This window comes from Zalophus californianus, chromosome 2, assembly GCF_009762305.2.
Source record: "Zalophus californianus isolate mZalCal1 chromosome 2, mZalCal1.pri.v2, whole genome shotgun sequence".
Taxonomy (NCBI): domain Eukaryota; kingdom Metazoa; phylum Chordata; class Mammalia; order Carnivora; family Otariidae; genus Zalophus; species Zalophus californianus.
Window position 1 is genome coordinate 170,557,291 of NC_045596.1, and position 15,083 is coordinate 170,572,373.

At 40.1% G+C, this 15,083-nt stretch overlaps 1 protein-coding gene across 7 annotated transcripts in view; it reads right to left on the reverse strand.

Moving 5' to 3' along the window:
• UNC5D (unc-5 netrin receptor D) overlaps positions 1-15,083 on the reverse strand; it is a 524,695-nt gene that overhangs the window by 178,574 nt on the left and 331,038 nt on the right. For all 7 annotated transcript variants that reach the window (XM_027600322.2, XM_027600321.2, XM_027600320.2 and 4 more), the window contains exon 4: positions 3,331-3,434. In XM_027600322.2, the coding sequence (XP_027456123.1) occupies positions 3,331-3,434 (104 nt within the window). The remainder of the gene's footprint in view (positions 1-3,330; positions 3,435-15,083) is intronic.

A 15,083-nucleotide genomic window follows, 5' to 3' on the forward strand; every position in this document is an offset into this window, starting at 1 on the left:
AGGATAAAGAGGAAGAAGAGAAACCACAATAATCCAAACTATTTATTTAGTACTTAAAAACCGTTTTGCATATTCTCAGGTTTTTTTCTTTCTTTGCGTCATAGCAATCCTACAAGGAAAATATGTTTCCCATTTCTGGATGAGGAATCTGAGGTTCACAGTAGCTAGTAAATTGCTATAGGTCACAGCATTGGGAATTGCTAGACAGGGTCTGACCCTTCATGACAATGAGATCAGTCATGGCCAATGCCAGACATAGGAAAAATGTAATGAGGGTAGAGATTACCCTAGGATCTCTCCCTTCCGCTTTTATATGCCCCCTTTTCTTCTCCTCCATGGCCTCTTCCCTGTAACTCTGGACATCCAGTACTTTCCTATCTCCTAGGACAGCATCAAACCGAGGCTGCTGGCCGTTGGGAGCAGAGAGGCTCCACAGATGTCCCTCTCCCTGTTCCTTGTCCCCCTGAGCTCCCAAAGCCTCTATTTTTTCATTGCGCTGTTCTTTGTTTTACCACCAGATTACCTACCTCAAAGAAAAGAACACAATTTACACAAGGTTTAGGATTGGCATATTAGCTAGAAGAAATTTTAATTTAAAGCTCCATTTCTAAGGATGGAAAGTCAGGTAGCATAGCAAACAGAGAGGTTACCACTGGCCGAGGGGCTCTTAAGCTTCAAAAAGGCTTGGGGGAAACTGACAACCAACAGTCTCATTTAAAACCAACAAATAATATTAGAGAAGAAATAAAAGATCTGAGCTTTAAGGTTAGATTGACTTGCTAGTGATCTGAGAGCTTGGGCAAGTTCCTGTAAGAAGGACATGAAAACGCCTATAATTTTCTGGCATCTCTTTTGCAAATCAAATGAAATACTACAGAGAAGGTACTGAACACAGCGCCCAGCACATGGGGACATTCTCTACGTGGTAGTTCTTTCTATGCTTCAATACCATCTTCTGTGCTCATACGGGTGAGTCAGTTGTGTAGGAAGTTCTACCTCACAGAGCGAAGACAATTGTACAGGTCTTCAAAGTGCCAAGGAGGATACCTCCTATGTCACAGGAGGACAAAACCAGCTGACATACCAGTGGTCCTGTCAGGCACAACCCCTTCTAGTGATGACCCCGTGGCCCCACAGCAGGTGGGCATGAAGGGAATCACGTGGTGGAAAGGGAAGAGCGTCCGCGCTCAAGGAAGAGAACAGGTAGTATTTTACAGTGACAATTTTGACATAACTGATCGATTTCCAAGCAGAGTTCCCAATCACGGCCATCCTGGAGAGTCATGAACCGCAGGATCGTCGCCTGTGAGGTCAGAATGCACAGCGGTGTACTCTTGGAGATCTGAAGACCACGTGACAGGCATGGGCAGTCGTCTCCACCCCGGGAGACCCCATCTGGAAGGGTATGTATATTCTCCCTCTCCTTCCCTCTCCTTGTTCTTCCCTCAGCTTTCTTCTCGCATTCTGCCCTCCCTTCAGCAAAAACACAGATGGTGGTGGTAATAACCACCGTGTAAGCTATTGCATGCTAAAGGAGCTGTAAATATTGGTGCGTGGATATAGGTATATCCAACTCATAAATTCCAAGGTAACTCGAGTGTTTGGAATTGGGATGCTTTCTCACATTATGATGATGATATAAATGCTTGTCAGGGCTCCACAATAGCCCATTAACCCATAATGTAGCTGAAACACTCTCCATATTCATCCTACAAGACAGAATGTACAAAACACAGCTTTCCCCTCACTTTCAGCTCAGAATCTCTGTTTTAAAACATCCTGCAGCCCTGGCTGCTCCTTGAAAGGGCCCTCTATTTAAAATCAGCCAGCCTGGCTCTGAAATTTATTCCCAATAACATACACATGGTTAAAATAAAAGGGTCATATGATGTCAAAGGCAGAATGGGAAGTGCACTGAGTTAAACGCCCTCCCCCCGCCCCGATTTCATGTCCACACGGACATTTGCAAGTCAGGATTTTCAGAGGTGGGTGGTGTCTTTAGCAAACTGCTGATGCCCAGGTCAGACTCCTGGGACCACTGGGGTGTCCTGAACAGGAGGGAAACATTCACCTGCGAGCTTAACGCCCTGCTGCCCATCACCCCGCTCTGGAAACCAGAGCACGCTCTGTAAGGAACAGGAAGGGAGCAAAAGAAGATCAAAAATCTTTCTGTTCACATTAAATAAAAATCTAAAAATAAGATTAGAAATTTCCTTTCTAATCATTTCCTATCATGCATGGAATGTTCACTTTAATTTTCAAGTCCGTTTACTTCATTTCTGTGAACCACTTGAGCTTTGAATAGTGTCCACCCAGCATGCTTTCTATCTAAACATGCAAGTGTGTGTGTTTTTCCATTCCCCTTTATTTTCTCTATTCCTTTGTCCTTCCAATTACAAAATCCCACAGCAATTTTAGCGAAAAATGGGAGGCAAAGGCTCCTTTTTTTTTAAACCTCTACTTTTCAGCGAATAAACAAACCATTGCTCTGAGGTAGGTTTCCTAGCTTCCCACAGAAGAGCCACAACTGGACTATCTATTACTCAACTCAGGCCTCCATTTAGAAAAATGATCATTCTACTAAGCATTCCTGGTACTGCCTAGCTTGTCCCTGCCCCTAATATTGCCTTCACGACTGTATTACTCATCTATCAGGACATCTTTTAAGAGTGACTGAAAGACTTAGGAAGGCTTCCCTATGACCACAATATGTCATCCCTGACAATTATATTCTAATAGCATGGTAGACATTCTAGAAAACATGCAAGGAGCAAAAACCAGAGTGACTCCAGATTCTAGACCCCCACTCTGAAGGAGACCTGTGGCTACATCATCACTTTTTATATCTGCCATGCCAGCACAGTGCCTACAGCATAATAAATGCTCAATGAACGTTGGTTCCATAAGTAAAGAAAAACGAAGTACAAACACCAGTGAGACTTGTCACGAAGGGCTGATCTACTTCCCTGTGCACTTTTTCATGTGGCTTTGCCTATTAGAGCTCAGGTTGATCCAGGACCCAATGTGCATATCACGGCATCCAAGGTGACTGACTGAGGACACAAAGGATGCCATCTGTGTCATCTGAGGTCACCAGAATCAAGAACACAAATCCTACTCAGACTACCTCGCAAGAGCTTTGTGTCAACAACAAAGTAGACGAGAGACAATTTCCTTTTCCAACTTATTTCCTTCTCAGTTTCTTCATTGTCTTTAGCAAATGGGTCCAGACAGCAAGAATGCCAGACCCAGGCTCTTTTACTTCACTTAGGACCACACAGAACTTCACTCTCCCTCTTGGGACCAGGTCTGGTCCCATGGGTCACTTACCTCAGCTGCAGGAACTCCCTCGGGTGGTCGGCAATGCAGCACTATCATGCCTTCAATGGGAACCTCCCTTCCCTGAGGATCTTGTTCGAAGTTTTTCCGTAAATCTGCAAAAAAAGTGTGAGGTCATGACAATTTGCTCTTGGGCCAGTATTATTCACATTTGTTCCAAATACAATAAAATCGCGAGCTTAATGTCATAAACTAGATATACACGGAAAAGTCAGTGGATTTCAGAAATTCCAGAAGAAGAAAATTGTTTTGCCAAATACTCACAAGCACATTTGAAATAAACCTTAAACGGAACTTCCTAATGCTCTATACTGATATGAAGGAGAAAAGATTTAGTGGGGGAGCAGAATGAAAACAAACAAACAAAAAACAACTCATCATTCCCTGAGTCTCTGCCAGTATAATCTGCTTAGCAGCTGATGAAACACTTAGCCTAATAAATTGCTATCCACAGCTATTACGCAGTTGAGATGCATGTGTTTTTTTTATTATTAACTGAAGAATGCCTTATTAATCTGTAACCTCTGCCTTTCTCTTAACCCTCTAGTGGGCTCTAGAAGATGGTAATAGAGGGAGATTACCTATTAGTCTTTTATGTGTAACCAGGGAGAATGGGGCAACATCCAACCACAACAAAATCTATAACCCATCCAACCAAACATATAATTAAAAAATACAATGCCCTCCAGCGACGCTGGGTATCTGTGTAGTGCCCTTCATGGAAGGCTCAAGGCACTTTGCAAACAAGCTGCACTATTAACCTTTTACACATGGAAGGGTGATGTTCGGAGAGGTTAATTGGCTTTCCAGTGGTCACAGAGAACATCAAGGGCAACGAGGGGGAAACATGCACTGAGTTTCCTGACATTCAGTCTCTGCCCAGCCCAACTTTCTCAGGGAAAAGGACACATGGATAGTTCAGAGAGAAAGAGCTTTGCCTTGCATGGCTTTCCACTTGAGCGTACGCCTCAAGAACCAAAGTGGGAGTTGGCCTCTGCTTGTTCTGAGGTGTCACAACAACCCTTTGATAATTTTACAGCACAGGCTTAACTCTTGCCGTCACTCGAAATCCTGGGATAGTAGAGTGAAGACAGCTTTACAAGTCTTTCTCGAAGTAAATGATTCCCCCTCCCTCCCAGACAATGTATTTTTCTTCAATTGAGTATCTCAAATTACAGGCTGTGGATTTATTGATTTAATTTTCTTTAGTGCTTACAATAAGATGAAATATGTTCCCTGTAAACAGCAGAGCTCCAGAATCAGTTATATCTTTACAAATTATATAAATACATTAAACTTGCTTTTAGCAAGTCAGAAACACTGGATGAATATCAAGCAGAGCAATCCATGTATTCATTTTCTTTGGAATTCTGCTCTTAATGTTTTCCCTCCCAGAGGCAACCGATGTCTTTTGTCAGTAGTGCTATATATTCAGGGATCTTCATGAGTATATACGAGGCAAAAGATATGAAAAGAGCTTGCATGGCAGGCAGGTGGCAGGAACCTTCTTCTCCTTTCTCTGCTGTCCCCTGATTCGTAAAGCTAGCTTCCTTCTATTCGAGATCCGTAAACTGCCATAGCCCTCATGATTCAGAATTTCTGACTCCAAGTATGATGAGGGTCACCTGGCTTATGATAAAAGTGAGTGAGGAACTGTGGGTAAACACCAGAATGAAAAATCTCCCATTGCCTGCACAACTGGACCACAAAGTGTCCTTTGCTCTCCCACAAGGAATCTGTGAGTCAAAAATCCCTCTTCCATAGGATTCATTTATCCATGAGGACCGCACTGAAATTGGTCTAGCATACAGTGTGAGAGTGACTCTAACACGAGTTTTGCTAACACTCACTTTGCTAATGGAAAGGATTGAGTTTTTGTGGCTATTTTTGTTTGGTTTGTTTGCCATTTTGTTTTCCTTGATTGCTTTGTTTTCTAAATGAAGGCTTACTTCATGCTGCTACATAATGGTTGCAGCTTTGACAACACCAAATAATCTGTATTCAACCAGATGAAGCACAGAAAATGGACGGTGGGAATTTCTATTCTATCTTCCTCTCCTATTCCTTTTCTTTGCTCAGAAGAAATGGGAACGGTAGCAAAATGCATAGTTTATGGTTAGCTCTGCACTCCACTACGTTAATACAGAGGCAGATGAAAAGAAAACTGGAGCAAAATCATTTTTCCTCCCCATTCCAAACTGCTCAACAAAATAGAAAACCCTGTATTGACCCTGGGATGTAGGAAAGGGTACTTGTCAAGAAATTTTGAGACAGTTCTAGCAGATCTCCTCCAGCCAGGACCAAACAAATGAAGGGACCTACCCAGCCTCTTGCTCTTCCCCATTGACATTGGAAATCACTGGAAGGGTTCCAACAAGACGCATATAACACTCCTCAGTGTGGAGATAAGAAGATGAAAGATTAATCAGCAATGGAGTAAGGGATCAGGGAAAAAGTGTGGTGTCATGTATCAGGATCCTAACAGGCAGCTGACCATGTACCAGATATCATACCAAAGGAGAAACGCGACTATCACCGCGTCCTGGCCTGTACCAGAGGCGGGAACTCTAGCATTCCTGATTCCCAAAGAGGGCAAACAGACCAGACAAATTCCAGCTAACTACTAAATGTATTAAAAACCATGGAAATAAACTCTTAGACACAGAGGTACCTGCTTCCAGCTCTACCTCTGATTCTCACCATAGGTCACTCAACCTAATTAAGTTTCTGAATTGGCAACTAAGTACTTTTATCAGCTACATTAGTTCCAAGGCTTGAAAAATTCAGACAGGAACCTATGCAACTTCCAACAGTAGGGAAACCATCCCCCACCATATAAAAACAATTTTTCTACAAATAAAGGAGGCAAACCATAGAACTGAAACTGAGTGGCTTCCTCTAAGACAAGAAACAGGAGGCATTTTTGGATAACTTCTAATTTAAGCTCTTTAAAATCAAAAGGAAATAGCAACTGAGAATCTAGAGTAGGGAGTTATAAATAGGATAACATCTGAGATCAAAAAAACTGCCACTATGCAGGGGGAAAAAAAACAACATAAGTGCTGAGTTAGAAATATACATATCATGAAGACTGTAAACAGCATCCTAAATACTGCAGAATATCAAACGAGGGAGGATCCAGGCAGGAAAATTAAAAAGGCAAAGGGGGACGATGAGGCAAAAGGAAGAGGTTGGGATAACAGAGCCGCACAGCACTGGGCACTGGTGCGGGCACCTCGGGAACTTGGAAGAGGGATCCAAGTCAAGACCAAGACCTCTGAGAAAGTCTGCGCATCAGCTTGGTGCTGGCACTTCCATGGGGCCTGACAAAGCTGGTTCTGGAAGCATTTGGGAAAAAATAGTAAGCCGGAAACAAGAAGCAACTGCCACTTCTAGGATGAAGAAACTCTGGGTGAGGGGAGCGGGGGTGGTGTACTGACCTGGACAGAAAATTCACAAGAAGTAGCCTTTCTCCCACTTCCATTGTTCAGTCCCCTCTGGTGCCTCCTGCTGGTGAAACCTTACAGGGAGCCAGGATCTAGCAAAGAAGTCCCCAGCCCTTTACAAACTACAGACCAGTGGTTTTAAAGGCGAGAGAGAACAGCTTTGTAACCAACAAAACCCAGTTTAAGAAACTTCCTCTAGGAAGTTTTGTGGGGGCTTACAATTGCTTACCCCCTTACCTGTTTTCCTCACCAGATCATCAGTCCTAGGAAGGGGGGCTTTATTTCTGAGAGGGTAACCTACATATTCCCAGTGCCTACTGAACATTTGATACAGAGCATGTCCTTAATAAATATATGTTGAATGAATGAGCTAAGAGGAAAATGATAAAATGATAAGATTTTCCAGCAAAATAAATAATAAAAGATAATGCTGAGATAGAGAAATAGAGTATTAAATATAATAGGAATTTTAGAAGGCAATAACAAGCTGAAAGAAAATAAATGATAACCTATTTAATAATGATAATAACTTGTCTCTGAGCTGTAAAAAGACGCGAGTTTGCAAAAGAGCTCACTGGATACAAGGTAAAATATTTTTAAAAAGAAAAAACAAAGGCCTTAACTATGTTATAGTTGAAATTTTGAACTTTAACAAAATTAAGAAAATTATAAACATAATAATTTTATAAGTATCTTTGGAGTAAATAAACAAATGTAACTAACAATTTTATGGATGTGAAGAATCGATATTGTTAAAATGTCTATACTATGCAAAGCCATCAATAGATTCAATGCAATCCCTACAAAGATTTCAATGGCATTTTTCACTGAAATAGAAAAAAACAATCCTAAAATTCACATGGAACCACAAAAGACCTCGAAGAGCCAAAGCAATCTTGGAAAAAAAATAAAATAAAGCTAGAGACATCATACTTCCTGATTTCAAATTACACCAAAAAGTTATAGTAATCAAAACAATATAGTATCAGCACAGAAACAGACACACAGATGAATGCAACAGAATCGAGAGCCCAGAAATAAAAACTCAAATATGCAGATAACTAATATTTGACAAGGGAGCCACTTATACTAAATGAGGAAAGGATATCTCTTTAATAACAGGTAGTGGGGAAATTGGATAACCACATGCAAAAGAATTAAATTGGACCCCTACCTTTTAACACTCACAAAAATTAACTCGAAATGGATTAAAGACTTGGGGTGCCTGGGTGGCTGTTGGTTAAGTACCTGCCTTCAGCTTAGGTCAGGATCTCAGGGTCCTGGGATTGAACCCCATGTTGGGCTCCCCGCTCAGTGGGGGGTCTGCTTCTTCCTCTCCCTCTCCCTACCATTCATGCTCATGCTCTCGTTCTCTCTCAAATAAAATCTTAAAAAAAAAAAAAAGAAATGGATTAAAGACTTAAATGTATGACCTGAAACCATAAAATGACTAAAAGAAAAACCTAGGGGAAAAGATTCTTGACACGGGCCTTGACAACAACTTTTTGGATGTGACAACAAAAACACAAGCAACAAAAGCAAAAGCAAACAATTAGTACTATATCAAATTAAAAAGTTTTTGTGCAGCAAAAGAAATGATCAAGAAAGTGAAAAGGCAACTTATGGAATGGTAGAAAATATTTGCAAACCATATGTCTGATAAGGGGCTCATCTCCAAAATATACAGAGAATTCATTCAACTCAACAGCAAAAGAATAAACAATCCATTTAAAAAGTGGGCAAAGGACTCAGATAAACATTTTTCCAAAGAAGACATTCAAATGGCCAACAGGTACGTGAAAAGGTGCTCAACATCATTAATCATCAGATAAATGCAAATCAAATCCACAGTGAGATATCACCTCACTCCTGTTAGAACTGCTGTCACCAAAAAGACGAGATAAATGTTGACGAGAATTTGGAGAAAAGGGAACCCTTGTGCACTGTTGGTGGGAATGTAAACTGGCACAGCCACTACGGAAAATAGCATGGAGGTTCCTCAAAAACTTAAACGCAGTACTACCATAGGATGCAGCGATCTCATTCCTGGATATATATATCCAAAGGAAATAAAATCACTATGGTGAAGAGATGTTGACACCCTACGCTCCTTTCAACATTATTGGCAAAAACATGGAAACCACCTAAGAGTACATCAATGGATGAATGGAGGTGTGTGTATTACTATATATATATATATATATATATATATATATATATATATATATATATATGTATATTACATATACATACATATATGTATATGTAATATACATTACAAAAGAACCAAATCCCACCATTTGTGACAACACAAATGGACCTTGAGGGCATTATGCTAAGTGAAATAAGTCAAAGAAAGACAAATACTGATCTGGAATACAAAAAAGCTGAACTCACAAACAAGGAGTAGATTAGTGGTTGCCCAGGGCTGGGGAGTGAGGGAAAGGCAAGATGGAGGTCAAAGTGTACAACTTCTAGTTACAAGATGAGTAAATTCTGGGGACCTGACATACAACATGGTGATATAGTTAACAATGCTATACTGGACACTTGAAAGTTACTGAGAGAGTAAATTTTAAATGTTCTTACTACAAAAAAGAAAAAAAAAACAGTAGCTATGTGAGGTGATGGATATGTTAACTAACCTTATTGTGGTAATCATTCCACAATATAAAAATATATCAAATCATCACAAATCGTAATTTGTCAGATATATCTCAATACAGCTACATAAATTTTTTTTAAGATTTTTTATTTATTTATTTGAGAGAGAGAGCACATGAGAGGGGGGAGGGTCAGAGGGAGAAGCAGACTCCCTGCTGAGCAGGGAGCCCAATGCGGGACTCGATCCTGGAACTCCAGGATCATGACCTGAGCCGAAGGCAGTTGAGCCACCCAGGCACCCTAAATATTTTTTTAAAAAGTAACTGACTATGAAACAAAAATCAGGCTATGACTAAAACTTTTTCCTATATTAGCATATACTAGAGTATAATTAATCATATCTATGTTTTTAGTTTTGAGGACAAAAAAGCATGGACACTAATTTTTTATTCCCAAACAAGTTATTATACGTGAGCAAACTAACAACTATATCGTCTCAGATACGACAGGGCCAAGAGGGATTGGAATCAACCACACACCCTTCCTGAAAACATCATCACCTTTGTACATAAGGCTCAAAGTAATGAATTAAGTATTCGGAAGTTGTGGTTTCAAAAAATTTGGCAGTGGCCAATAAAAACCACCTTAAAATGTTTACATCTAATTTTTTTTTTTAAAGATTCTATTTGACAGAGAGAGCACAAGCAGGGGGAGCAGCAGACAGAGGGAGAGGGAGAAGCAGGCTTCCTGCTGAGCAAGGAGCCTGATGCAGGGCTCGATTCCAGGACCCTGGGATCATGGCCTGAGCCAAAGGCAGAAGCTTAACCGATTGAGCCACCCAGGTGCCCCTAAATTATATTTATAATATAGCAAGGAATATTCATGCAATTATCCAAAAACTCTGGAAAGAGAAACGCATAAGACATCATAACCATCCATGATAATTAAGGATAAGGATTTAAACTCCTAGGTCATTTCTTCCAGAACTCCAGTAGGGAAGACCGAACACGTCAGTGGAAGAAGGTGGCGCTAGAGACTGAGTATGTTTGAATTCTGGGTCTGCCACCTAATAGAACCTTGATTCCGTAAGTATCTTTAACTCTCTCCGCCTTAGGTTCCTCATCTGTAAAATGAGGACAATAATTTCTATTACATATAGTTTTTGTGAGCATTAAATGTTAATATGTACAAAATCCTTTTAAGAGCAGGGTACATAACATGGCTTAATAAAAGGTCACAAATAAGACTAAATCCTATTATAAAGCCATGATGATTAAAAGGGGATGGCTTTTTCATAAATCAGATATACATATTAATTATAAAATTTTAGAGCATTTTTCAAAGACACTCAAGTGAAAAGTGTAAGTTAGTATATGGTAAAACCACAGCAGTAATAAAATACTTATTGGGTCTTAGAATGGGGAAGGCACTTCTAAACAAAACGAAAGGAAGAACGCTTAAGGGAATAATTGGCAGATAATTGTTTTGGCAGATAATGTTTGGTAGATACTGTTAAAATTAAATTGTTTCAATCTCAAACATTACAAGCAGCATTATAGGCAAAGGTTTGACAGCCTTAATACATAAAGGGCACTTTTGAAAAGAAATGGGAAAGATAAATACCCTAAAATAAAATGGCAAAGGAGTATTTAAGCAAAATTTACAAGAGAAAAGACATAAATGGCTAATAAAGATAATTAGAAGGCCCAATAGCACTAATTATTAAAGAAATGCCCATTTAAAAAGCATCAGTAGGTCTCTCTACTTTTCCAAACAGGCTTTGTTTTGTCTGTTTCTTTAAGTACTAATCCCCAGAATTAGTGTGGAGGGGCGCCTGGGTGGCTCAGTCGGTTAAGCGTCTGCCTTTAGCTCAGGTCATGATCCCAGGGTCCTGGGATCGAGCCCCTGGTTGGGTTGGCTCCCTGCTCAGTGGCGAGTCTGCTTCTCCTTCTCCCTCTGCTCCTCCCCCTGCTCATGCTCTCTCTCTCTCTCTCTCTCTCAAATAATAAAAAAAAAAAAAGTGTGGAAAACTAGTCAACACTGCTAGATGAAGTGAAAATGAGTCAACATGAAGAGCAAGCTAGAAGATGTGTCAAAATCACTTTATGAGTTCATTTATATGTTCACTTTCTAATGAATAAATAAATATGTGGTATATCCATACCATGGGATGTTATTTGGCAATAAAAAGAAATAAAATACTGAAGTACATATCATAACAGGGGTGAATCTTGAAAATATGCTCAGTGAAAGAAGCCAGACACCAAAGACCACGTATTGTAGGATTCTGTTTATATGAAATGTCCAGAAGAGGCAAGTCCAGGGAGCCAGAAAGATTAGTTATTGCCGAGCACTGCAGATGACCGGGCTGGAGGTGGGGAGAACATGGCGGTTAATGGGAACGGTTTTATTTTTTGGTGTGATGTAAGTATTCTAAAATAGACTCTGATGATGGTTGCACAGCTCTGAGAACACACTAAAAACTATTAAAATGTAGATTTTAAATAGATGAACTGGTGGCAAGGTATTGTGGATTATATCTTAATAAAGCTATTATTAAAAGGGTTCATTACATAATTCAAGAAATCTCCTTCAAAAATTTTCTAAGGAAAGGATGAGAAAGCTACCTAGAAAAATGTGGCATGGCAACATTTCTCAAATCATCACTTATAATGCTGAACACTTGCTAACAATCAAAATATTCAAAAATACAATAATGGATAGTATCTTTTGGTGCATTTATATAATGGAATACTATGCAAATGTTAAAAAGCTCAAAGAATATTGTAAATTGCAACTAAATGTTTGAATAAATTGCTACATGAGATAAAATAGCATGGAGTGAATGGTCTCTATCTTTTATATATTTTTTAATATGTGAGAACTGGCCTCCTCAAAATGTAATAATTATGTTTTTATGGAATGCATCTACTTCCAAATAAAAGTAGGTACATCTGCATTAAAACCTGCTGTGGTAGGCAGGCCTCCTAATTTGCCCTCACGTTTTCAGTGTATGTGCAATAGCCTCTTTCATCCACTCATTCTGTGGACCATGGGCCAGACACTGTGCCAGGCAGCGAGGTATATTACTGAACTCGACACACACCATCCCACCCTCCCACAGCATATATGCTAGCAGAGAGAACAGACATTAAGCAAGAAATTAAGATGTATATAAATGAATGATGAGATAGAGAAGTAGAAAGTTCTGTAAGGATCTACCACAGTGGGACCTACCTTAATCTAGTGATTCCAGTAAAGTTTCTTAGAGAAAATTCTAGGTAAACAGAGGTAGAGAATCACCCAGCCTACATAATACACACTGTACCACTTTTACTGTTTCAATCAGGCTTTTACTGGCTTTTTTTTTGCATGTAGATGCTCTCGTTTCTTTCTTGCAAGTCTCTGCAAAATGCCTGGCTTGCTACCTCTCTTTCCATAAGTTATCACATCACATAAGGACGCTCTTTTATTAGACTTGGTCTTCTATTCATATATATTGAGAGGGTGGAATATAAATAGATTTCCACCTTCTGATCTCACAATCATGCTCACATGGTCTCTGGAAAGAAGAGAAATAATAATTTTCAAATTATTTTGTATAAGGGAACTGAACCAAACTGCATACATACACAGCAAGATTGAAGGTTTTAAAATTTTAAAATAGCAACTGGTGTGGCATTACTATATATGTCATAGGAAAAGCCCTAAAGAGAAACAATTCAACATGTCAAAGATCTGCAGCTGGATGAGCCTGGGTGTACCAATTCTCTTCTTCATTTGTTTCTGCATTTTCTAAAATTTCTGCAATGAACATGGATTATTTTTACAGCCAGAAAAAATTGTGTCCAAAAAAAGCCACTCTTTCCTAGGAGTTGTCAAGATTCTCTAAAGTAGATCAAAGTGAATCAGAAACCAGGGAAGAAGGACATTTTGTTTCATTTTATTGTAACAAGTTTTACTCTTACCATGTTTATTAAAGGAAGCAAGAAGGACTATATTTTTCAGTCTTTCGTGAATTCTAAAATATTCTTTTTAAATTTGACTCATAGGAATCTGTGCACGAGGACAAAATTTTTCATTTGTAGCATTCACTGCCTTGCCTTTAGTACCTAGAAGGGTATACAGGAGCCACTCAATAAGTTTCGTTGGATCAATGAATGAGTTTCCATTTCAACTCATCCGAATGATTATGAACTTAGATACAACTAGATCTCTAACAGTTAGAATGACTAGAAAAAGCAAACACATGAAACACATGAAATGTACTATAATGATGTTAAAGGAACACTTATTCATTACCCTCGTGTGCGTGTGTGCACGCACACGCACACGATGTTAACAGCACCAGCACTGACCAACGTGGAGCATTTCCCCGTCTACTTCAGCTCCTTCTTCACCCCACTGCCCTGTCCGGCTCCACAGCAGAATGCCAACCAGGCTCAACGTGACTGGAAGCAAAGACAGCAGCAGGACGGAAGAGGAGGACAAGGTGATGAAGCCAGGTATCTGGCTAACCTGTAAATCATCTAATCAGCACCAGGATCATCCCGAGTCAGCAGCACCTGCCAATAAGCAGTCCATCCGGGGCGAGGCCATGGGAAACAGCAGCCTCCCCTTCCTCACCCCATGCCCTACTTGGCCTTTTTCTCATTTTCCTTTCAGGCTACTATGTTAGAAAAGTCATTGTAGCACAAGAAAATCAATAAAAATTCAATTCCGAATAATAGTTCTTTGCGGCTCAGCAACACCAGGGAGTTATCGGCTCATTCAATGTTCTGGCAGTTAATGCAATGAAATAAAAATAATTTACTCATTCAAACCAAATAAGCCAGTAAAAAATCATAGTCATTTTTTTTTAATAGTCATAGTCATAGTCATTTGTTAAGATTGCAGGAGGATGGTACAATGTCCCATTACTGTCCAATGACACTGGTATGCAAATCAGCTCTGAATCTCTCCCACCCATATTTTTCGGAAGGAACAACAAACCCCATTTGTCATACATAAAAGGAATTTGTAACTTAGCCAAATACAGATCATTTGTTGGAATAAAAGGACTGGTTCAAATGCAGAACAGATGGAAAATGAAAGTCAAGGCCTGGTGCCCCCATTTGGTTCTGCCTCAATCCTCTAGCCTTTAGGTGGTTATGGCCTGAGAAGTCAGCTACTGACTCCAGTGCCCAGAGGAAGCATATAAAAGGCTTCCCTGTCAGGTCAATTCCTTCCTTTAGATACGCTTTCCTTGCTGGCCTGGCTTAAGTTCTCTGCCTTGCTGAGACCTACGCTTTCTGCACATTTCTTGACCACTGATCCAAAGTGATGCCAGACTGCTATCTTTCATGTCCTCACTGTGGATCTTTTAGTTCTGATTTTGCCGTGTGTCCTTGAAGGACAACTGGCCCCAAAGCATAATTCCACATCCGCGTCTCTCTTTCCTAAAATCTGTGACTATTGTAGGCTTACCTCCTGCTGAGTAAATCTTGCAGCAATAGTGAAGGAGGGATACCTCTGACTATAGTTGAATTGCACAGGCCTCTCTGCATTCCCCATGGCCCCACCCTGGTGCCAAGCCATGAGCAAGAAGGCCTTTGGCTGATCACAGGGGTCCTGTCGTTCAGAGACTCCTCAAGGCTGTTTTTCAGGGGCACAGAATAACTCTGGGACTTTGCTAGATCCCCTGTGCTCTGTCAT